Source organism: Pseudorca crassidens, chromosome 1 (assembly GCF_039906515.1).
Source record: "Pseudorca crassidens isolate mPseCra1 chromosome 1, mPseCra1.hap1, whole genome shotgun sequence".
NCBI lineage: Eukaryota > Metazoa > Chordata > Mammalia > Artiodactyla > Delphinidae > Pseudorca > Pseudorca crassidens.
The window spans coordinates 174,810,190-174,835,274 of record NC_090296.1 but is presented as its reverse complement, the minus strand read 5'-3'; the positions used below and the strand labels follow the sequence as shown (position 1 = coordinate 174,835,274).

The window sequence follows — 25,085 nt, the reverse complement described above, 5'->3', positions numbered from 1 at the left end:
AAATGCCAGAGCATCAGGAGTATCGAAAATAAGAAAATATAGTCAGTTCAGCAGGTAGTGTGGTGCTGGGCACCGTTACCTCACTGAGAGCCAGCTATGTACATGTCTGTCTCCCTGCTCCCAACTCTAGCCATCGTGGTTTATCTGTTTTAGGGGGTATACAGAATGGAATTTTTCTTCTGCATAAAGATGATAATTGCGGGCTTCCCTGGTGGCGCAGTGGTTGAGAGTCCGCCTGCCGTTGCAGGGGACACGGGTTCGTGCCCCGGTCCGGGACGATCCCACGTGCCACGGAGCGGCTGGGCCCATGAGCCATGGCCGCTGAGCCTGTGCGTCCGGAGCCTGTGCTCCGCAACGGGAGAGGCCACAACAGTGAGAGGCCCGCGTACCGCAAAAAAAAAAAAAAGATAATTGCATTTTGTGTTTCCTCTCTAAACATAATGAAATATTGCCCTATAGAATGTATTACTGCAAATAGGCAATTCAGAGCCGATGACACCCTCTGTCTACAGAAGGAAAATTATTTCCCCAGGGTGGTAAATACAGTCATCAGGGAGGTGCCCTGTCTGAAGTCCTCTGCTTCATGTAATAACAGCATGCGCTGTGTTTTTCTCAAAAGGAAGAAGCATTCAGGTTTAGTAAAGATCTCTGGACTGGGGTCAGCCGATTGCCAAGCTCCATAAAGTGAGAGGAGCTGATGAGGTTGTTTCTGAGGTTCTCTCCCACCTTTGGGCTGATTTCTTCTAGTGGTCGACAAAGAACTCTTAGACCAGGATCAAACAGCAGAAGGTCAATCTTCTGAGAAGAGACCTGGCTCCTGGCAAAGGCCGTGGCAAACACTCCCCTGTCACAGTTCCAGATGGCATCTTGGGGGATTCAGGATGTCTTCTGGGTGACTTGATCTTAAGTGACTCACATGAGTTACACAGAAACCTCTGGTCCCCCGAGCAGCTAATTAAGACACTCCCTGCCTAAAAATGCTTTTCCATCTGTTTCGTTTTTTCAGAAAAGATAATGAAGACATTATTATGTCACAGGAAGACTTGACTTCTGCCCCCTGTTTTCCAGCCCACATCCCCAAACAAAATACTGAGTTGAATGCATATATGGGAAGCATGTTGGATTTTTAAGAACTGTGCTTTGGGAAAAACCTAGACCATGGTTTTATATCCTCTCTTTTATGACACATTTTCGTAAACCTCTCCCATTCCAGGTTCTGTGCTTGGCCTTGGGTGGTGCATCTCCTCACGATTTTATGTACCTGGCCAATATTCTTCGCCCCGTGTGCCCTCCTTTCTAACTAAACTGCACTATTCTTGTGCCAGGAATGGGCTATGGTTCCTTCCCATTTCTATGTCTTTTGTGTTATTAGAATATTCTTTTTGTTTTCTTTCACCACATGTAAATTCTACATCTCTTTAAAAGCCTTTTCTTACTTTTATGGTCTTCACTGTTTTCTCTTCCTTCTGAGCTCTGGAAAGTCTTCTAGTCAATCAGTAAATATTACTCAGTCATAAAAAGGAATGAAATTGTGTCAGTTGCAGAGACGTGCATGGACCTAGAGACTGTCATACAGAGTGAAGTAAGTCAGAAGGAGAAAAACAAATATACATTAACACATATATGTAGAATCTAGAAAAATGGTATAGATGATCTTATTTGCAAAGCAGAAATAGAGACACAGACGTAGAGAAGAAACATATGGACACCAAGGGGGAAAGGAGAGGGGTGGGGTGAATCGGGACATTGGGATTGACATATATACAGTACTGTGTATAAAATAGATAACTAATGAGAACTTACTATATAGCACAGGGAACTCTACTCAGTCCTCTGTGGTGACCTAAATGGGAAGGAAATCCAAAAAAGAGGGGATATATGTATACGTATAGCTGATTCACTTTGCTGTGCGGCAGAAACTGACACAACATTGTAAAGCAACTATACTCCAATAAAAAAAAGTAAATACATATATCTCCCTATATCTTCCTGTGCTTCTCTCTATTTTTTGCACTTTCTTCCCACCGCGCCTTGAGAGAACAGATCGTGTGTAATATTTCTTCCCAATCCATCATAGAATCTAGAGTCGTGCTTCTGAAATACTAGTTTATTACTATTTCCCTTTGGAGGATATCTATTTTTCTCTAATTGTTCAAGATTCTGAAAATTCAGTTTTACAAATGTTTTTGATTTTGATTCTCTGCTGAGAGCTGTGGGCGAGAAAAAAGGAATAAGTCATGGCCCCTTTTTTCCACGTGTTTACAGGCCAGGAGGGGCAGGGGAAGGGATGGGTAGCTTTCGGGGATGGGGGATAGAGTTGCACATAATTGATGTTAATAGATTTTTGGCGGACAGCGCAGTCACGGAAAGGCAAGGGCTATCCATGTAAATAACACAGGGACTCCTGTGGGAAAACACTAACTGGGCAGAAGCAGTAAAACTAAAATAGTTTCTTGAAACTTTTCTCAGCCTGTCTCTCGGGGCTACACACCATAAACTGTGCTTCCTCGTGATGTAATGTTGTGGAAAATTCTGCTACATCCATAATCTTAAGGCAAAAGAAGATACCATAGTAGTCAAACTTAGCATTTTGTCAGGCGTCTCCTAATTTTCACATTTTAATTGCAGTGAGATTTTAAGTGATAATTATCTCATAAATGAGAACAAATCAACATGACATCAAAGATAATCTCAAGGGTACCAAGTGCAGAAGATCTTTAAATACTTTAGAAATAGTCCAGGGCAAGGACTCTTTATGGTAGAAGTTCCGTTTTGTTTGGAATGCTGTGCAGCTAGAGTTGTATGCTCTGTTTATCAAAGACGTAAACTAAATAAGATTTTTTCCCTAGTAGTGCTCGACTTTTGTGTAAAGAAGTGATAAGTTGATAAGAAAAATATTGGGGGGGGCCGAATTCCCTGGTGGTCCAGTGGTTAGGACTCCGCGCTTCCACGGCAGGGGGTGCGGGTTCAATCCCTGATCAGGGAACTAAGATCCTGCAAGCTGCATGGTGCAACCCAAAAGAAAAAAGAAAAAAAAGAAAAAAAGTTTTAGAAAATGTCAGAATGTGGCACTAGTGCAGAATGGATTCAGCTCCCTGCCCTGTCTGGAGTGTTTACAGTTTAATGGGGGGGATAACTGAGGTTTACAGGTAACTTTTGAATTGAACCAGCATTACATATACTATGCTTTGGCAGTTCTGTATTTTACTGGCTGTCTAACAGTGACCGCTGGGAAAAGCCTTGATCAGCCAGGCCACCTCTGGAATCCTTTTACAGAAGAGGCAGGATTGGAAGTCAGCAACTCCATATTCTCATGCTGGATTTCTTACCTCCCACCTGTGTGACCAGGGGCAAGTACCCTAGCCTGGTCTTAACGTTGGTAAAGTGAGGGGATTGGACTTGAGAGTTTCTTTTTCTTTGTATTTGTCTTGATAGCTTTTACTATAACTTCTTCATTTCAAGGGTGTTTCTAATATGCAGAAGTCTAGTTCCCAAAACAAAACCAATAAAGCACGTAGAGATCAGAAAGAGCATAGAGTTCGAAATAAATTAACAAAATGACTAAATCCAGCTCAAGGGCAACTCACACTACAGTAGCGTTGTAAACTCAAATGTCTAAAGGTGTCCAGGTCTAAAGGTCCAGGTCTAAATGTCTAAAGGTGTACGAGGAAGGTGTCCAGTTTCTGTTGTTGTATGAAAATCTTCTCTCGGCGGCTAAAGCAGCGGATTTTGTCCTAAAGAGACGAGATGTTCATAAAGAATGTTTTGTCAACATTGCTTTACAGTGTTGTGTTAGTTTCTGCTGTACAGCGAAGTGAATCAGCTATATGCATACATATATCCCTTTCCTCTCGGGTCTCCCTCCCACCCTCCCTGCTCCATCCCACCCATCTAGGTCATCACAGAGCATCAAGCTGAGCTCCTTGGGCTATACAGCAGGTTCCCACTAGCTCTCTGTTTTACACATGGTAGTGTATATATGTCAGTCCCAATCTCCCAATTCATACCACCCTCCCCTTCCCCATGCCGTGTCCACACATCCGTTCTTTACGTCTGTGTCTCTATTGCTGCCCTGCAAATAGGTTCATCTGTACCATTTTTCTAGATTCCACATATATGCGTTAATATACAATGTTTGTTTTTCTCTTTCTGACTTACTCTTTGTGACGTTGTAAAGCAACTATACCCCAATTTTAAAAAAAGAGGACTTCCCTGGTGGTGCAGTGGTTAAGAATCCGCCTGCCAATGCAGGGGTCACGGGGTCGAGCCCTGGTCCGGGAAGATCCCACATGCCGCGGAGCAACTAAGCCTGTGCGCCACAGCTCCTGAGCCTGCGCTCTAGAGCCTGCGAGCCACAACTACTGAGCCCGCATGCTACAACTACTGAAGCCCGTGTGCCTAGAGCCCATGCTCCACAACAAGAGAAGCCACCGCAATGAGAAGCCCGCGCACCGCAACAAAGAGTAGCCCCCGCTTGCCGCAACTAAAGAAAGCCTGTGTGCAGCCATGAAGACCCAAAAATAAAATAAATAAATAAATTTATTTTTTTAAAAAAATATTTTTAAATAAAAAAATATAATCATATATATGATTATATATTATATATATAAAAATATATATGTAATTATATATTTTATATATAAAATCATATATATTTCATCGATTCTTTCTGATTTCAGGAATAATTTCCTAAAACCCAATGTTTTATTCCTTACTTTTGACTTTGAGTTAGATTCTTGGATCTCAGAAGAAGACATAATTTAGGTGATTTACAAACCCTCTCAATTTATAGATATAAAATTCTAGCAGAAATACATGAAGTGTCACCTAGTTATATTAGTTTAAAAGAGTGCTTCTCAACCCTCAGAATCCCCTGGAGGGCTTGTTGAAACATAGACTTCTAGCCCCACCCCCTGAGATGCTCGCTCTGTAGGTTTGGCATGGGGTCTGAGGTTCTGCATTTCTAATAAGCTCCCAGGTGATGCTGCTGACGCTGCTGGTCCAAGGACCACATCTCAAGAACCATTGTTTTGAAATACCTCCTTCCCAGGCCAAATTGGAGAACTTGTTTTCTTTCTAGGGGAAAATCTTTCAGATGTGTTTAGATTTTTTTCTGCTTCAAGTTCAGCCACCAGATGAACAGTCTGGTGGAACTCTGCCACCACCACTGCCCACACTCTGGCCTGGCTCATGCGGTGAAGAAGACACTTAGCAGGAGTTATAATACCATGAGGTAGAAGCAAATGCATATATTATAGATGCACAGAGAACTGTGAATAGTTTAACCAGCTTTTAAATTTGCACTGCCTAGCTACTGCCCTTATCAGAAGTTTGGGGGATAAATTTAATTAGCACAGACTTCCCTATTTCTGGGTTCTAATTCCCCAAATACTTTCTTGAGCTCAGTATTGATTCTTATTTTACAATAATGTGATTGTCATCTGAAAGGAAAAGCCCCAGAGTATAGTTTCTCTAAGTGGATATTGAAATTAATTAGGAAATATGAGAATTTCTTTAGGTGTAATCTGATGTTGTGGTCAATTCAGTGAGTCTAGAAATGTGATCTAAACATTTATAACAGAAAAGTGTTATATACTTCACATACTTCTAAAATTCCAATATTTTATTAAATTCTTTAAGTAGAGTATATTCTCTGTTAAATTGGAAATCTTAACTGTGTCCATTTCTTTTTGGTTTTTTTTTTACAGTTTTTAAAAAAATTTTATATCGGAGTGTAGTTGATTTACAATGTTGTGTTAGTTTCAGGTGTACAGCAAAGTGATTCAGTTATACATATACATATATCTATTCTCTTTCAGATTCTTTTCCCATATAGATTATAACAGAGTACTGAGTAGAGTTCCCTGTGCTATATATACAGCAGGTTCTTGTTGATTATCTATTTTATATATAGTAGTGTGTATATGTTAATCCCAACCTCCTAATTTATATCTCCCTACTGTGTTCATTTCTTAAAGCTGGGCTAAATAATTTGTTTCTCTGTCATGTACTGGTTGTTCAACCATGACTTTTACAACTGAGGGGAAAATCCAGAAAATCAGGACAAGACAAAGAAAGAAGAAAACAATCACAAGTCAAGGGCTCCCAAACTGAAGATGATTTCTCTTACAGAAAAAAAAAACAAAAACACCTACCCCCAAATTGTTGAATCATGCTTTCATGTGCCATTGAAAATACCGTTTTTTTTAAAATTTTTATTGAAGTATGGTCGATTTACAATGTTGTGAGAGTTCCAGGTGCACAGCATACCATGTGTTTTGATTCCAACAGAAAACCAAACCCTTGATGACAGAATTCTCAGTGAAGTCCACCATCATTTCCCGTTACGCCTTCACTACGGTTGCCTGCAGGTTGCTGAACAGAGCATCTGAGGACCAGGAAATCACGTTTCAGATGCAGATTCCAGCCGCAGCTTTCATCACTAACTTCACTATGTAGGTGACACCCTGGTCAGAGACCCTGGCTTGAAGGTTTCTAGGCAGGAGGGTCAAGGGGAGCCTGAGATGCTGTGAGGACCACAGTCTTTGGCCGTGAGAATTTATAAATTCTCAGTCCAGTGGACAGTTCGTGGGAAAGAAGGTTGATTCCCTCCCCCCCTTCCTCTCCCTTCTTCCTTCTATCTCTCCCTCTCCCCCTTCCACCTTTTTATTACCTCTTCTTTTATCCCATTACTCTCTTCTTTCCTCCCTCCTTTCCTCCCCCCACCTTCATTTCCTCTTTCTTTCCCTCCAACAAACGGGTACCCACCCTGGGCCAGGTGCGCTTCAAGGTGATTGGTCTACTTCTATGAAAAAAGACAATGTTGCTCTGCTCCAGAAGTTCCACTGGGGAGAAACAATAAATAAGCAAACAGATGAATAAATGAGATAACTTCAGACAGTAGCAAATGCTGTGGAGATGGCAAGTAGGATTGAGGCGGCTTGTTTAGTTGGGGAGGTGGATCAGAGGAGTCAGTGTTGAAGTTGAGATCTGAAGGACGAGACACCGTGAAACCTTTGATGTACCAGATAGAATATCTTTCTTCTTTTCTCCTGAACTAAGAGGTAAAGAGATGCAAATGAGGTGTGTGGGTTTAATTTTAGGTCTGGGCAAGGTTCAAGTTGGTGAATCTTCTTGGAAGTTTGAGCAGGTCTTCTGATTTCCTCCTGGAGAATCGGAGGCCCCCTGGCTTGGATCTTCCCATTTGGACCTGTTGAAAATCGCCCTAGAATGAGATGAGTGATACAAGGGGAGTGCCCTGGCCTGGAATGCATTCTTTCTGCACATCCAAGAGGCAAATAAAAATATTTTCTAGGGTTGTCATGGTTATGAGATCCATGTTGGAGTTTGTCTTGGACGGCAAGCTGGCAACGCGGCTGTCTTGTGTTTCAGGCTTATTGGAGACAAGGTGTATCAGGGAGAAATTACAGAGAAAGAAAAGAAAAATGGTGATAAGGTAAAAGAGAAAAGGAATAAAACCACAGAAGACAGTGGGTAAGTACCATTGAATTAAGGAATTAAAAGTCCACTTTAGCCAAGTGTCAAACTTTCTACCCTGCCTACCCATCTTGTTCTCACCCTTTTCTTCAAAGGTTTATCTTTTTATTTTTTTATCATCATAATAAATAATTAAATATACCTGGTTAGGGACTTCCCTGCCCGTCCAGCTGTTAAGACTTCACCTTCCAGTGCAGGGGATGTGGGTTCGATCCCTGGTCAGGGAGCTAAGATCCCACATGCCTCAGGGCCAAAACATCAAAGCATAAACCAGAAACAATACTGTAACAGATTCAATAAAGACTTTGAAAATGGTCCACATCAAAAAAAAAAATCTTAAAAAAAATACAGATATTTACCTGGTTAACAATATAGTAGCTAAGGGTTTATGATGAAAAGGAATATTTTATTGCTCCCATTCCCCAGTTCTCACTTTCTAGAAACACCCACTTCTGATATTTCTGTAGATTTCTGGTAGTTACCTCCCTCACTCTAAATATTATGATAGTTTGCTTTTAAAAAATTTCGTGATAAAAATCAGATATTATCTGTCGATTCTGTGCTGTGAAGAAAGAGGATTTGCATGTTTACGATACTCCCACTTTCTCTCTGCATTCCAGTTTTTTGTATTATTATCTTTTTCTTCTTCAGTTAATTTAAGCAGTTACACCATCTTAGACGAGCCCTGTTATCTTCAGTGATAATACTCTCTCTCCTTCATGTCATCCTACCTTTTCATTTCCATCTCCAGCACTCATCTCTTCCTACTTAATCATTTATTTTTGCATCATCAGTTATCACCATTAAAATTCCGATCTGTCCTGGTATTTGTATTCTTTGTCTATAAACTGAACCTAAACACTGAAAACCAATAAATCAATTCACTTTTAATGACTCCGTAGATAACATTAACTAGAGATCCACCTAGTATACCGAGAATAATCAATTTCCCTCTCTACCAGCCCATTTGAAAAAAAAGTCATCTGTTCCCTTTGAAGAAAAATGACCTTAGTATCTAGAGGAAAAGGTGTGGGCTTTTTGAGGATTATCTTTTCTTACACTTCATAAATTGTGCAGAATCAGGCAAGCCACGGTTCCGTTTAGTCGGATCACAGCAGGAATCTGTTTTTCCTGGAGGTCAGCTGTGTCAGTCCCCCTCCCCTTTGCTCCCTCGGGTCTGACACAAGGAGAGGTCGGAGAGTTCAGTAGTCTTTGAATTCTCTGCTCTTCAGAATTCCTTGAACCTGTCTGACCTTCTTCTAGTGCAGGCCTTTGCTACTCCTCCCAAAACTAAATTCTAGTTTTTCTTTCTAATGTCAACTGAAAAAAATATGCACAACCTAAAAATCAAGAATTATGTTTTATTGGAGGCATTACTGAAGACTATAGCCTGGGAGACAGCTTCTCAGCTCTGAGGGACTGTTCCAAACAGGAGCCAGGATATAGAGGAGTTTTTGCTGAAAAAAAAAGAGGTAGTCACACATCAAAAGATTACTGCTAATCACACACACTGAAAAACAACAGACATCTCGAGTTGATGAATTCAGTGCTTCTGTGTATAGGAAGATGCAAGAGTCTGGGCTCATTGAAAGTATTCCTTAGATATGCATCTTAACTATCTAGGGCCAGTCTCCTGGTTTTCTCCTTCCTGAATCCCCTCAGGATGCATCATGGGGGCAGCTGCAGTGGCTGGTGGCTTGATGATGGGGAAACATTGTGGTCCACGCTAAGGCCTCTCGCTGAGAGAGTTTGGCCGGGGCCCTGGAGCACTCGAGGGAACGTGGCTTTCGCCGATCCCCTGTTCCCTTTTCTCTTTCTTCCAGGGAGAAGGGGACGGAGACCTTCAGAGCCTCCGTGGTGCTTCCCAGCAAGGACAAGGCTGCCTTCCTCCTGAGTTACGAGGAGCTCCTGCAGCGGCGGCTGGGGAAGTACGAGCACGTGGTCAGCGTACGGCCCCAGCAGCTGGTGGGGCGGCTGACGGTGGAGGTGACCATTCTGGAGAGGTCGGGCATCGCGGCGCTGGAGGTGCTGGGGCTCCAGAACAGCCGTCGCCAGGGCAGCGGGCGGGGGCAAGGTGAGCGGTGCTGGCCGGATGCACTCAGGTGTCGTGTGCTGACTCCAAGCTGGGCGCTGGCATTAAACCAGATGGCACCCCTGCAGCACAGGCCCCAAGAGGAGGGGGAATCTGAAGGACAGCAGCAAAACAAAGACAGTGTCCTGTACCTTTTTTTTTTTAAGCCAGGCTCTATCAGGAGATTTAAATGTTCAAATCATTTGACACTGTCGTATCACTCCTGGGAATCTAACCTCGGTGAGACATCTAGAATATCGGTACTGTTACATGTACAAACCCGTTTGATAATATTTGTAGTAGCAAAAACATTCCTTCATCCTAAGTATTCAACCACACAGACGTGATTAGTAAAATAGGGTTACAAAAACAATTCAGCACGTGATAGAGAAAAAAGAGACACAGTTGTATATACACTTTAATGTTAAATATGTTAACTGTGAAGCTGACAAAAGACCAGGAAGTTATATAAAATAATCATTTTATACTAGGGGTAAGGGAGTATGTGGTCATTTTCTAATACTCTTTTTTTATTATTTTATTTTTCAATACTCTGTTTTTAAAGCAAACTTTTGACATTAACGTAAACATCTAAATAATGTGCTATATCTTTCTAAATTTAAATAATGAAAAATATGTACTGCCAGTTTGACTTAAGACACAGACATTTTTTCTTCATTAGTAAGATTGCTCAATTTGCTTTTTTCTCAAATTTTAATTTTTTAAATAGCACTCTGTTGAAATGATAATGAAAAATTCAATCTAATCTAATTTTAACCACTGTATTAATTTCCACTAATAGTTTACATTAAATATTCACTTGCATTGTGCCTTATCTTAAATATATCAGTAAGGCTTTATGTCAAATTGGTGACAGCATAGATGTGCCCCCAAATTCACCGGGGTTAGAATGACAAGATTTCGGACATCTGTGACACTGAGATCAGGGAAGTGCTGAGTGCTAAGTGATCATGGAGTGTGCAGAATCTGAGTTCAACCCCTGTGACTGCAAGGAGGGTCCAGAGTCTCCCAAGAAGGCTTCTCGTACAAGAATATTTAGGGATGAGGTTGGAAGGAGAGGAGAGAAATAACTTGACACGAGGAATAACAGAATGTCGTTATCTTACATGATGCAAAAACAGTCAAGAGCCGGAGCTGGTACGTGGGAGAGTGAACAGTATGGAACATACGCGTTCTGCCCCCAGCACGCAGTTCAGTGAGTGACTCTGGACGTGACAGTATGGAACATATGTGTTCTGCCCCCAGCACGCAGTTCAGTGAGTGACTCTGGACATGACAGTATGGAACAGACGCGTTCTGCCCCCAGCACGCAGTTCAGTGAGTGACTCTGGACGTGACAGTATGGAACGTACGCGTTCTGCCCCCAGCACGCAGTTCAGTGAGTGACTCTGGACGTGACAGTATGGAACATACGCGTTCTGCCCCCAGCACGCAGTTCAGTGAGTGACTCTGGTCGTGACAGTACGGAACATACGTGTTCTGCCCCCAGCACGCAGTTCAGTGAGTGACTCTGGACGTGAGAAGTCGTTCACCCTCAAAGACTGGAGTGTGGATTCAGGTCTATTATAAGTTGACTCCAGACAGTGGGCTGGCAGTCCATCCAGATCTCGTCAGAAAGTTACAGATATCATCAAGGGACCTGACATTCAGAAATGGCATGAGATACATGACACCATTCTTAGGTCATCTAGGTCACTGTGTGTATGGTTAATGGATTTTCAATCAGTTATGAACTATGTCCTTGAAAAAAGCTGACCTGGGCCGTGTGAAACTCAGCTTACGCATCTGTAAACAGGGATAGTAACTGTCTCTTAGGGTCATTGGGAAGCTTTTGTGTACATGTGGTGCCGAGTAAGAGCTTAATCATCATAATTATTATCCCCTTCCATTTACTTTTTTTCTCTGCAAATCTTATCTCCCCTATTAGATCATAAGTGATTGTGAAGCAGGTCTTTGTCTGATTAACCTTTGTCTCCTTACAGTATTAAACAGGATGCGTTTTGAAGAGTAGATAGCTAATGAGGTGTCTGCAAAGTAGAGAAGAAAAGGAAGAAAAAAAAGGAAAAGAAAGAAAAAAGAAAAATACACACCTAATCTAATAAGAAAGAACATTTTAAAATTTCATTTCTCCCTATTCACAATTTAGTGGGAAATTTTCCCACGTGGGAAGTATGGTCGTCCTGCTGTAGGAATGAAAAGGATGTGTGTCTTTCCAGGTTCAGAACCACTGTGACTCTTCAGAGGTGTCCGCGTTGTGGTGTGTGGGTTATGCTTGGAGGGGACAGGTCTGAATCCCGTTGTTAATCCTGTTACTGCTTATCTGCAGGGCCTGTGGGAATCTCAGAGGAATTTTTCCAGACCATTGACCTCTTGGGAATCTGTTTATTTTTAAGAAAATTGTTTTCCTGGCTCTTTGCACCAGAGTAGATATTTTGCCTTCCAGAGTGAGAGGTCTCACAGGCCATTACCCAGGCCAGGTGCAGTGGACCGGGGCCCTTTTGCCCCTCATTCCCATCCAGAGCTCAGCTGTTCCTCTTCCTGCAAAACGGCAGCCCCAGGAGCCAGAGGCATAGGATGTTGTGATTTTGTCTGGACGCTATTGCGTGTTTCCAGAAAGCATCCAGGATAGAGGTGCAGCTAGAATAGCACTTAGACCAGGATGTTGGCTGTGATCGTGTGAATGTGGACCAGAGCCAGCACATGCCTCTGATAGATCTGGCTGTCCTTAAGAGGTCAGATTTCTGGACTTCTCTGACCGCTGGACCCATTGACATCTTTACGGAAGCAATTCTAGATAAAGATGACTACGTGCTAGCTACTAGACTCGGCCCTTGCACACAAGATTATCTCCTTCAGCCTCTAGAACAGCCCTCTCTGGGAGCTTTTGTAAAATACTGAGGGTGTGAGTTCAAATTCCGAGTCTCTCCCTAGTTACGAAAAAAGAAAGAGAAAGGCTAAAAGCAGTGGAACCTACCTTTGCCTCAGTTTACTTGTCCGATGTATGGGGATTGGACCCACGGCTACTGAATCGTAAATGAATGGGCTTTTTCTCAATGTGAAAGCCAATTCGGTGAGATGTACTTTGGAAGCCAAAGCATTATACTTTCTGGATTATTAAAATAGTTAACTCAGGTGCATGGTTCAAACTCTAAAAGGATACAAATTGGTATTCGGTACAAGACCAGACTCCCTCTCTCATCTGTCACCCTCCCTTCTCCTCCAGTAACTCCTCTAAAATATTTTTATGATTTGTGAGCTCAGTGGAACAGAGTATTTGAAATTAAAACTTTCCTGGAACATCCCTGGATGTGTGATCTTCTCAAGTCATACACCAGGATAGATATTCCATCTATGTTTAAAGCTGGTTATTTCACTCTCTAGGTTAAAATCTCAAACTTCTTATGGCCCTATGGCACCAAAATTACTGCCCTTTCCATGCTTAAAAAAAAAAAAAACTGGAGGGGGGCATAAAACTTTCATTTATGATCAGATCCCTGATGGCTAGGAGTAAAATAAAATGAGATAAACAAAATAAGAAATAAGGTACCTTGCCTGTTTTATCCCCTTTTGCTTTACATCAGTGATGCTCAAACCTGGCTATACCCTACAGGCACAGGAGAGGTTAAAAAAAAAAACAAAACAGATGACTGAGTCCTACCTGAAACACGTGAATTAGAATTTATCTGGGTGAGGCCTGGGTAGCTGTATTTTTGGGGTTTGATATTATTTGAATTTCTATGAGAAACAGATTTTTTATGAGCGCTTTTTAACATGCTTATTTATTTGTAAAGCTAAAGAACAATGTTGAAAAGTTTTTCTACCACTAAACAGATACGGTTCTGTGACTCTCATTGTTTATCGCTTATATTCTTTGCTTTTTGAAAAAGCAGTTTTTATTGAAGCTCAGTTTGCATAGCATAAAATTTTCTCATTTTAAGTCTATAATTCAGTGATTTTTAGTACATTTGCAGAGTTACGCAACATCAGCACAACCCAACTTTAGAACATTCCTATCACCCCGAAAAGATATTTGTGCCTACTTGCAGTCACTCCCTGTTCCCACCTCAGCCCCAGGCAGCCACCAATCTACCTCTGTCTCTATTTTCAGACAGCTGCATTTTTTTTTTTTTTTTTTTTGCGGTACGCGGGCCTCTCACAGTCGTGGCCTCTCCCGTTGCGGAGCACAGGCTCCGGATGCGCAGGCTCAGCGGCCGTGGCTCACGGGCCCAGCCGCTCCGCGGCATGTGGGATCTTCCCGGACCGGGGCACGAACCCGTGTCCCCTGCATCGGCAGGCGGACTCTCAACCACTGCGCCACCAGGGAAGAGCTCAAGTCACTTTTGACTGCAGACTAGCCTGTGTTCTGCATATCCGTAGATGCACAATGAGGGGTTGGTTGAATCTGTTTAAAAATCTTATTTCTCTTTTTCTTTGCTTGGTCTGGTAACCTCATGACTCTGCCTTTTGCTGTGAAGGCTCTGAGGATTGTAATCAAGGCACCTAGTGTGGTGCCTGGCATAGAGTGGGTGCTCAGTGAATATTTGTTAAAAGAATTTAGGAATAAATAACTGTCGGCAGTGAAGATGCTATTGGATTTTCAATACATTCCTGGCTTAAGTTGGTCAATTTTGTCAGCTCTTGGGTGTAGCTCTTATTCTGTTGTGAAGGAGGGATTAGGAGACAGAATTTGGTTCCAGAAGACTGGTTACAAGAATCTAGATCCCTCCCTTTTCCAGAATTGCCAGATAAAAGACAGGATGCTCCGTTACAGTTGAATTTCAGATAAACAGTATATCCTGTGCAGTATCTGAGACATACTTATCCTAAAAAAAATCATTCGTGGTTTATCTGAAATTCAGATGTAACCGGACATCCTGTCTTTTTATTTGCTAAATCTGGTGCTCTGCCCTATTAAAGGCTGCATTGTGACTAACGGCTCACCCCCAGCTCCGATTCCCCACTGCTGTGTGTCTTTCCCCTGGATCCAGTCTCCAGTCTGCAGCTGGAAGGGCATGGCCCCTCTTGGCCTCTGTACATTTGCCAGGAAGCAATCTGGTGGTTATGTGAGGGTTTCCAGCATTGTTCAGTGCAGAAATTATTGAGGTATGAATCATTTGGCTCCATAGTTGGATGTGTTTTTTTTTGTTCTGTTTTTAATGCTGATAGGAGGACCCATGTTACTTGTCTGTTTGGACGTTGGCTCTAGTTGGGTCGGCGCTGGCTCTGAGCAGGGTGGCTCCGAGACACCGGGGAGGGTAGCCTTCTCTCTTTCACTTGGTACTGGTGACCCTCCTGCTCTTCTCTGGGAGGCCTCACTCTGTTTCTTCCTTTCTCCTGCTGCTGTCTTAGTTTGCTGTGTGAGGTGGGGTGTTGTCCGGGTGAATGGCACTGTCCACCACAAGTGTGGCTGCAACCAGAGGTGGATGCAGGTGACCTCTATCAACTAGAGCATCTGCCACGCCCACCAGCACACTTTCAAGGTGACCCTCTTGAAGGGCCCTTCCATTCATCTGCCCAAGTATGTGCCAATGTGCTGAGTCGTGTCCAGGTTAAATGTTCCGCAAGCGTACCTTGAGTCCTCACCACGTCCTGTGCTGAACGCCTGGCACCTGCAGATGTCCAAGGCATTGTCACTGCCCTTGAAGAGCTTAGAGTGGGCAGTTTTGAAAAATCAATACGAGTTTTTTTGTAATTGAAGTGTAGTTGATTTACAGTGTCGTGTTAGTTTCAGGTGTACAGCACAGTGATTGTTATACATAAATATATATATATTTTTTCTTTATCAGATTCTTTTCCCTTATAGGTTATTGCAAAATATTGAGTATAGTTCCCTGTGCTATACAGTAGGTCCTTGTTGTTTATCTATTTTATATATAGTAGTGTGTGTATATTAACCCCAAACTCCTAATTTATCCCTCCCCGCCTTTCCCCTTTGGTAACCATAAGTTTGTTTTCTATGTCTGTGAGTCTATTTCTGTTTTGTAAATAAGTTCATTTAAAAATGAACAAAAGTTTTAAATTGTGGTAAAAAGCATATAACATTAAATTGACCATCCTAGTCGTTCTGAAGTGTACAGTTCAGTAGTGTTGAGTTTATTCAGAATCTCCAGAATGTCTTCATCTTCCCAAACTGCACCTCTATATCCATTTAACAACTCTCCCTTCTCCCACTGCCCCAGACCTTGGCAACCACCATTCTACTTTCTGCCTCTATGAGTATAACAACTCTAGGGACCTCGTATAAGTAGAATCATACAGTACTTGTCTTTTCGTGACTGATTTATTTTACTTAGCATCATGTCTTCGGGGTTCGTCCATACTGTGGCACACAACAGGGTTTCCTTCCTTTTTATGGCCGACTGGTATTCCATTGTGCATATAGACCACATCTTGTTCATCCATTTATCTGTAGAAGGACACTTGGGTTGCTTCCCCTTCTTGGCTATTGTGAATAGTATTGCTATGAACATGGCGTGTAGGGTCTTTGAGATCCTGCTTTCACTTCTATTGGGTATATGCCCCAGAGTGGAATTGCTGGATCACGTGGCAGTTCTACTTCTAAGTTTTTGAGGAACCACCATACCGTTTTCTGCAGCGTTATACCATTTTATATTCCCGCCAACAGTGCACAGGGGTTCCAGTTTTTCCACACCCTTGACAACATTTGCTATTTTCTGGTGGGTTTTTTTGGTTTCTTTTTTTTTTTTGTGTGTGTGTTTTATTTGGTAGTAGCCATCCTACTGGGTAAGAAGAATTGGCAGTTTTGAATAGTAGTATAAGGACACCCTCTGTAAGGTTGCATCTATAAAATGCCACCCAGGTTTTCTCAGTGATTGGGCCGTGTTCTGCCTGAGTGCCAGAGGACAACGTAGAAGAATTTACCAGAAACCTCTTAGTCTTATATTCCTTTGCTGTCCTAGCACTGCTTTTGCTGGGCCTTCATTTGGTCCAGTTTCAGGCACTTAGAGCAGCTAATGTTGGAGGTCATCAATGGACACAAAATGGTATCAGGAAGGGGTAATTCATGTTTTTAGGGGTTATCTGCATTTAGAATGTATGAGGTAGCTCTACTTGTTTTCATGCATAGTTTCTCTGGGCAAGTCATTCAAACAGGGAAACCTGAGACTCAGTAATGTATCGTTTTGGGGAAAGAAAGAGCTTTGAGTAAGGAGTGAAGTAGTAAGCTAATTGGCTAAGAAATCTGGGCAAACACTGCTTACCTATACAGTGATGGAGTTGAATTTGAACGCCTTCAGCTGTAAATTTGCATTATCATTCTATGCTGTATGTTGTCATATCTATATGATGCTATTTTCAAAAGGATTTAAAATACCAACTATCAATATAGAGGAGAAAGCCCCGTTCCAATAAGAAAACTGCATGTAATAGGGGACTTACAATGGTATTTAAATTCTTTTCCGTCTTCATTGCCTCAACTTTACCACTTTGTTTTTCCCCGAGACCTATCCAATATAGGTACTGTTGACATACATTATGTTAGTTTCAGGTGTACAACAAAATGATTTATTTGTATCTAATGCAAAATGATGACCACAGTAAACCTAGCGACATTCCTCACCATACGTGGTTACAGAATTGTTTTCCTTATGATGAGAACTTTTAAGATCAACTCCCTTAGCACCTCTTAAATATGCAACACAGTATTATTAACCGTAGTCGCCATGCCATAATTACATCCCCATCACTTCTTCTTTTAATACTCTGCCAGTTTGCTTGAATGTTGTCTTTATCGTGACCATTGAAGGGTAGTTGGCCAATTATTCACATGTTTTTGACTTGCCCTTTATTGAAGAAATCTCCCCACTGGAGCCCAGGTGAGAAAGTTACATAAGCAAGTATAGACAGTTTAGCGTCTTTTCCAAGGGGAAATGAGTAGACAGTGTTTGTTTGGAAATCCTTTTATAAAATCACCAGGTGTTGGCTGTTTTTCTCCGACAGTTGGCAAACCCAAGGCCCACAGGAAACAGAGGCCAGGAAATCCCCCATCAGTTGACCCAAAGAGGTGTGGCTTTCAGCTGATGACTTTGACTGTGGTTCTTTGCTCCTAAATCTTTTCACCTTTAGACACTGTACATAGCAGTCAGCTTCCCTTTTCCCCCAGGTGGTTGTCTAGGAGGGGAGTGTTTATTTGTGAATAACATCCCTGTTCCCTTCATGCTTTATGCAAAATAGATGACGTGCTTATCATTACAAGATAGAATCAATGGGAAAAATAGGAATATTTAATGGCACTTGTATGCATGGCTCTTAACTTTATGCGGGCTCCTTGGAGAATCTGGTGAAAGCTACGGACATCTCTCCAGAAAAAAATACACATGTACACTTTCTTTTTTGAAAAAAATATTTATTTTATTTATTTGGTTGTGCTGGGTCTTAGTTGCGACAGGTGAGCTCCTTAGTTGTGGCATGCGAACTCTTAGTTGTGGCATGCATGTGAGATGTAGTTCCCTGACTAGGGATCGAACCTGGGCCCCCTGCATTGGGAGCACGGAGTCTTAACCGCTGCGCCACCAGGGAAGTCCCTACATGTACACTTTCATGCCAAATTCTGTATATAATTTCAGGGAGCTCTTGGGAAGCTACTAATTCCATTATACTTTATAAAGATCATTCTCTGTATCAACATTCTTGAATTCCCTGTTAAGAATGTTCATTATGATGTGCCTTTTTTCCTCTAAATAATGATTATTTGTTTTTACTAAGCTCTTAGTGGTGTAGAGAAACCTGTTATGGGAAAATGTAAACTGTGTTACCAAAGAGTTTTTCTTCCCTCATGAGTTGCCTTTCATCCTAGACAAAAAGAATAAGAAGGTACTTCTGAAGGGGGAGAGGCTGGGGCTATTATGTGTTGAGCATCTACCATGTGCCAGGCACCATCCTCACTTGCTTTTATATATGATGTCACTTAATTCTGACTGTGATTCTATGATGTGGATTTGCAAGATGTGGAACTGAGGCTCAGAGATATTAAGTCTGTCGTTTTGAGTCTCCCAAACTCTAGAGCCCACTTCCTTCGGTATTATGTGGGTTCTAAAATAACACGTATCTTCTTGTTCGAAAACATGGGGCTTTAGACAGGAAGAGGGCATCGTGGGGATGCTAATGACCTGAGAAGCAGGGAAGGGTGGGTGGGAAAAGGGCAGTCGGTGAATCTTCTCAAGGATGCTCTAGAGGCAGTCTTGTGCCCCCGAAGGTCATCTTACACAAGACCACTGATGCTTGGACTAAAACAGGGCGATGACATGAGAAGACACAGTTTCCTTCAATTCAGAGCAATCACCGAAGTTCACTGCTATCCCTGACCAAGTGGGCACGAAGGAGGGCAAACCAATAGGAGGAAAAAATATGTGGTTTCTCATTAGAAAAGTAGGTCAGATTCTCACTCTTGGTCTGCTCCCAACCTGTTGCCTTGCACTCTTCATTATGTTTAGGACACATCCCGTGATCGCTGAGGGCCCTGCTAATAAATTAGCTCATTGTACTTACGATTTTGTGGCGGTCACCAGGATGAGCCCCAATTCACAGTCAGGAAAAGCTAAATAGTACTATTCTCCTTTGAGATTTTGGTCAGTAACTGTGGGCAGCCTATACTAATCTCATTGATTTTTTTCATTCTCTAATAAATTTTTTATTAAGATTTTTTCCTTCTCTAATAAAAAGAGGATTTTATTTTCTAGAGATACTACTCTGGAATTTTTCCCAGCAGACCTTTTTTTTTTTTTTTGATAGGTAGTGGAAAATTCCTTGGGTCACATTGACTGTCTGGTACTTAGTGGGTGGAGGTCAGTCTCAGGAACCGGGCTTCTTGGTGAATAACCCAGCTGGGAATCAAACCACTCTTTGGGCACATAAAATAAGCCTATTTAGAGGAATCTCATGAATTTTCATCACGCACTAGCAAACATCAGAGGTCAGTAGGAAACAAAAATAATAATACACTATCCTTTCTCATGGCTTATATCAAAGAGCCTAGTCAATTAATTATGAAGAGAGAAATTATACTTTTTAATCCTCAGTACTTTCATTCCACCATGAATGGTATTAATTCAGGGTAATTGTAAAGACCATTTCAATGAGAGAGACTTGAAACATGAAAAAGTAGGTATGTCCTGACAGTGTAAAGAGAGTCAAATCTCATTCATGTAGAATTTTAAGGTTAGAGAGAATCTAGTGGCGCCCAATTACATATATCAAAGGCACATGACCACTGTCTTTGTGCAGGAACCAGAATCACTTGGAAGGATTGTGAAAATACAGATTTCTGGGTCCCACCTCCAGGGTTTCTGACTCAGAGTTTCTGGGATGAACCCAAGAATTTGTGTTTCTAGCAAGTTCCCAGGTGATACTGATGCTGCTGGTCCAAAACTACGTGGTAGAGCTGGTCTGCATCACCCCTGCAGGTGATGAACCCATCCAGCGTTTGCTGGAACACTTCTAGTGAGATGAGTTGTGAAAGCTGCTTCTGCCCACAGGACATCTTTCTTAGAGCTTAGAGATGCTGCACGAAAGTGCTTCCTCGTAACTCTGTCCCTGGTCCTCATTCTGCCAGCTGGAACTACAATGAATACACCTAATCCCCATATAAATGCCTACACAACCAGACTTACCCTAAGATAGAGGTTTATTTGGCAAATAATACTGTGTTCCATCCCAGGGATTGTTTGTTCAATCTATTGGACTATACAGCTTTCAATGAGTTTAATTTTTTTTTTAATTTGGCTATGCCCAGAATAAAGTGTATAAATCTTATGTGTGCAATTTAATGAATTTTTACCTATGTATATACCCAACCAATTACTTTCAGGTCAAGATGTAGAATATTTTCAGCACCCCAAAAGGTCCCCTTATCCTCTTTCCCAGTCAGTATTCACCCCCCAAGGGAACCGCTAGGCTCCTTCAATTGCCATGAGTGAGTTATGCCTGCTCTTGAGTTTTGTGTAAATGGAAACATAGTGAATACTTCCTTTTGTATCTTGTGTTTTCACTCAAAATGACTCTCAGATTCAACCGTGTTGCGAATAGCAGTAGTTCTTTCCTCTTCGTTGCAAGAAGTATCCCAAGTTTGACACGTTGTGTTGTTTTAGAATTCACTGGCCCTTCTATTTTTTGTACCCCTTTGTGGTTGATGATAATGTTAGCTAGCGTGACTGCCCACCATGAATCAGAATGATGCTAGGTACATCACATCACAACCATTTCAATAGTGTGTTTGGTAGACCATTCATCCATTTTATAGATGAGATAACCAGGGCTCAATAACCTGCCCAGAGCCTCAGAGATGATGAGAGGCAGACCCAGTATCAAATGCAGGTCCTTCTGACTCACTTGTGATCCTGAGTTCTTAGCTAATGTATTATCATACCTCTCACTCTTGGGGCTTTGCCAGTAATGACAATGAAAGATTGACTCCAGGGAACACAGGCTGGCACTTGTCAGCATGCCTTTGAGATTTTCACAGCTCCTTCTTCAGATGAGCAGATCTGTTGGAAGTATGTTCTCTTGCATACAATTGACTTTCTGTAAGAACAGACTTTCTGTTTGCTAGCTCTCTGGTCACTCCTGAAATCCCTGCCCTTGATAAGTACAAATAATAGAAGAGTCAGTTCTGCCTGGTGGTTCCTGTTAAGGTTACACCTAAATGGTCTCTAAATAATAATTGTCAGTTCTGTTGAAGGAAATGTCTAAGCTTCCTTTGACTTTTGTCTAATAAGCCCTTAGCAGAAAGAAGTTTATTTATTTATTTATTTCGGTACGCGGGCCTCTCACTGTGTGGCCTCTCCTGTTGCAGAGCACAGGCTCTGGACACGCAGGCTCAGCAGCCATGGCTCACGGGTCCAGCCACTCCATGGCATGTGGGATCTTCCCAGACCGGGGCACGAACCCGTGTCTCCTGCATCGGCAGGCGGACTCTCAACCACTGCGCCACCAGGGAAGCCCAAGAAGTTTACTCTTAAACACAAATTACCATGGACAAATTATGCCTCATTTCCTTTTTTGTTTTGCTAATTAGGGATGGAAAATTGCTGGTCAGCTTACTCCATGGTACAACTTGAATAGATTTAAAAAGAGAATCAGATGCTGTGCAGCAGTTTTAATCCGGGCTTTGATTCAGTATCTGGATAAAAAGTCCACATACTGATGTTTACGAATTCCTCATTTTGTTTTCATATTCTTCATGATGCATGCAGATCTGAAAACTCTGGGTTTCTGTTGTCCGATATATAGACATGGTGTATGGATATACAAAGGTGGGTAGTCCACAAAATAATTCTCTGTAGTGTGTCCTACGGAAGGAATGAAGGTTAGGAGTGAAACGAGACGCTCTTTGTCATCACTAATTTTTCTTAAATCACATAAAATCCATTGATCCTCTTTCTGGAATTCAATTTATATCCTAAGTTTCATGCTGGGGAAAGCTTTGGGAAATTTTTTCTTTAAAGAGTCATAAGTTTTCTGGACAAACAGTATGTTAGGGCAACCAAATGATTGATGGAGGAAAAGTGTTCCTTACTGAAGAATTCCATATGGAAGGAATGATAGAATTAGAAAGCAGCCTTCTGCGACTCTAATGAAATAGTGAACAGGCAGACATCATCAGTGATTGATAAAACTATTAAGGGAAAGACTGATGAGGAACTTTATCGTGGGTGGTCAGAACCCACCATGAATCTTACTGCAACTAAAAGTAGCCAACTAGATATTGTGTACTTTCTGATGTGATAAAGTAGTAGGGACTCAGCATCACCAAGAAGTGTTCTTGTCCATGGCACTGAAGCTGAGTGTAGCCTGTCTCTAGCTCTACCCACCAGAACACAGGAACTACAGGGGACTGAGCTGTGATTCTCAATCTTAACTGAGCATTAGACTCCCACGGGGAATTTAAACATCTTGATGCCTTGGCTGTGTCGCAGACCAATTAAATGAGCTCTTGGCCCGGGCATTGGTATGTTTTCTACTCCCCCAGATGCTACACTCAACCCAAAATTGGGGACCAGGGCTTCAGAAGAGCAAGTTAAAGGACAGGACAAGTAAACAATCACAAAATACAGAATGTAAGAAACTCCATAGGACAAATAACCAGTGTTTTACAGCACTTATGTGTAGCATTAGAAAAAAGGTGAAGAGGGGGGACACTAGTGGGTTAAAAGAGATTTAAGAAACATAAACCAAATGTGATGTGGGGACTTTGTTATGATCCTGATTCAAACAAAGCAACTGTTCCCAGATAGGTTCTAGAGACTCAGGAAAATTTAAATACAAACTGAGTATAGGTTGATAATTAAGCACTGAGCATTAATTTTGTTACTTGTGCCAGTGGTTTTGTGGTTACACTAAAAGTGTTCTTGTAGTTAGAGATATATACTGAAGTATTCATGGATGAAGTATTCATGGATGAAGGGCTCAGATTTGTTTTAAAATTCTAGGAAACAATTGTGAGAGGATACATAAAAACAGATGCAAAAGATTGGTAAAAGGTTGATAATTGTTAAAGTCAGGTGATGGGTACATGGGAGTTCATTTTACTGTTCTGTCTACTTTTGCGTATTTTAAAAATTCTTATAAGAAAAGATTTAAAAGGAGGCATAGAAGTGAAATATATGCTAACATACCTGGTGCATTGTGATATGTTATCTGTACAAAGTTTTGGGAGTTCATATGAAACATAAACCTGCACTAAAATAAAGTCTAACCCTTTGTGTCCATGCAAAATAGATCTTGTTTCTTTTCAGAAAAAATTTATGTATTCAGTTATTAATTATCTTTATATCTTGCTTACAGATGATTCTGGGCCACCTCCTTCTACTGTTATCAACCAAAACGAAACTTTTGCCAAAGTCGTTTTTAAACCTACTGTGGTCCAACAAGCCAAGATTGCCCAGAATGGCATTTTGGGAGATTTCATCATTAGATATGATGTTAATAGGGAACAGAGCATTGGGGACATCCAGGTAATGGGTTCGTTGTTGCTGTTTCATGTTAGTTGCTTGATACTCTTAGTTACACCCAGAACTAGGGATTTCAATACTTACCTATGGGAGAGAGAACTTCCAGTTCTTAGGAAATCTGTTTTAACCCCAAATATGTCTCCAAGAAGACCAGCAGTGTTCCCTTGCTGGAGGCTGCGGCTATCTGTTTCCTGAGTCAGTAATCTGGAACCGAATGAAACCTATAATTTTCCCTGCGGTGTTTTAGATGAAGTTAGAACTTAGTTCATCTTTAATTTTAACTTAGAGAGACTGGCCCATGGCTCCTTTTTCTTAGGTTATGTTGCTCCAAAGACAGGGCGGGAATATCAAAATGTATTAATGTGCATCCAGGATGTAAGCAGTCTTTATGTCTTAACATGAAAGGTGGTTAGGAAAAACCAGATAATGAAGGGAGCAGGATTCTCAAGTGACAAGGGTCAAGAAGGGATGGATAATTTAAATTGATTTAGTCAGTGTAGTCGATATACTTTTAAGGAATGACTTTATACAGATTAAATTAGCAATTAGTCAAAGATGTCACAAAGAAAGAAAACTACAGACCAATATCACTGATGAACATAGATGCAAAAATCCTCAACAGAATACTAGCAAACAATCCAACAGCACATTAAAAGGATCATACGGGCTTCCCTGGTGGCACAGTGGTTGAGAGTCCACCTGCCGATGCAGGGGTCACGGGTTCGTGCCTCGGTCTGGGAAGATCCCACATGCCGTGGAGCAGCTGGGCCCGTGGGCCATGGCCGCTGGGCCTGTGCGCCCGGAGCCTATGCTCTGCAACGGGAGAGGCCAAGACGGTGAGAGGCCCATGTACCACAAAAAAAATAAATAAAATAAAAGGATCATACACCATGATCAAGTGGGGTTTATCCCAGGAATGCAAGGATTCTTCAATATACGCAAATCAATCAATGTGATACACCATGTTAACAAATTCAAGGAGAAAAACCATATGGTCATTCAATAGATGCAGAGAAAGCTTTCAACAAAATTCAACATCCATTTATGATTAAAAAAACTCTCCAGAAAATGGGTATAGAGGGAACTTACCTCAACATAATAAACGCCATATATGACAAACCCACAGCCAACATTGTTCTCAATGGTGAAAAACTGAAACCATTTCCTCTAAGATCAGAAACAAGACAAGGTTGTCCACTCTCACCACTATTATTCAACATAGTTTTGGAAGTTTTAGCCACAGCAATCAGAGACGAAAAAGAAATAAAAGGAATCCAAATTGGAAAAGAAGTAAAGCTGTAACTGTTTGCAGATGGCATGATACTATACATAGAGAATCTTAAAGATGCTACCAGAAAACTACTAGAGCTAATCCATGAATTTGGTCAAGTAGCAGGATACAAAATTAATGCACAGAAATCTCTTGCATTCCTATACACTAATGATGAAAAATCTGAAAGTGAAATTAAGGAAACACTCCCATTTACCAGTGGAACAAAAAGAATAAAATACCTAGGAATAAACCTACC

General features: G+C 41.5%; 1 protein-coding gene across 1 annotated transcript in view; it reads left to right on the top strand.

The window, feature by feature from the left end:
• ITIH5 (inter-alpha-trypsin inhibitor heavy chain 5) overlaps positions 1-25,085 on the top strand; it is a 74,413-nt gene that overhangs the window by 13,354 nt on the left and 35,974 nt on the right. The window contains exons 3-6 of the mRNA XM_067700808.1: positions 6,292-6,455; positions 7,393-7,494; positions 9,321-9,571; positions 23,390-23,559. Of these exons, the coding sequence (XP_067556909.1) occupies positions 6,292-6,455; positions 7,393-7,494; positions 9,321-9,571; positions 23,390-23,559 (687 nt within the window). The remainder of the gene's footprint in view (positions 1-6,291; positions 6,456-7,392; positions 7,495-9,320; positions 9,572-23,389; positions 23,560-25,085) is intronic.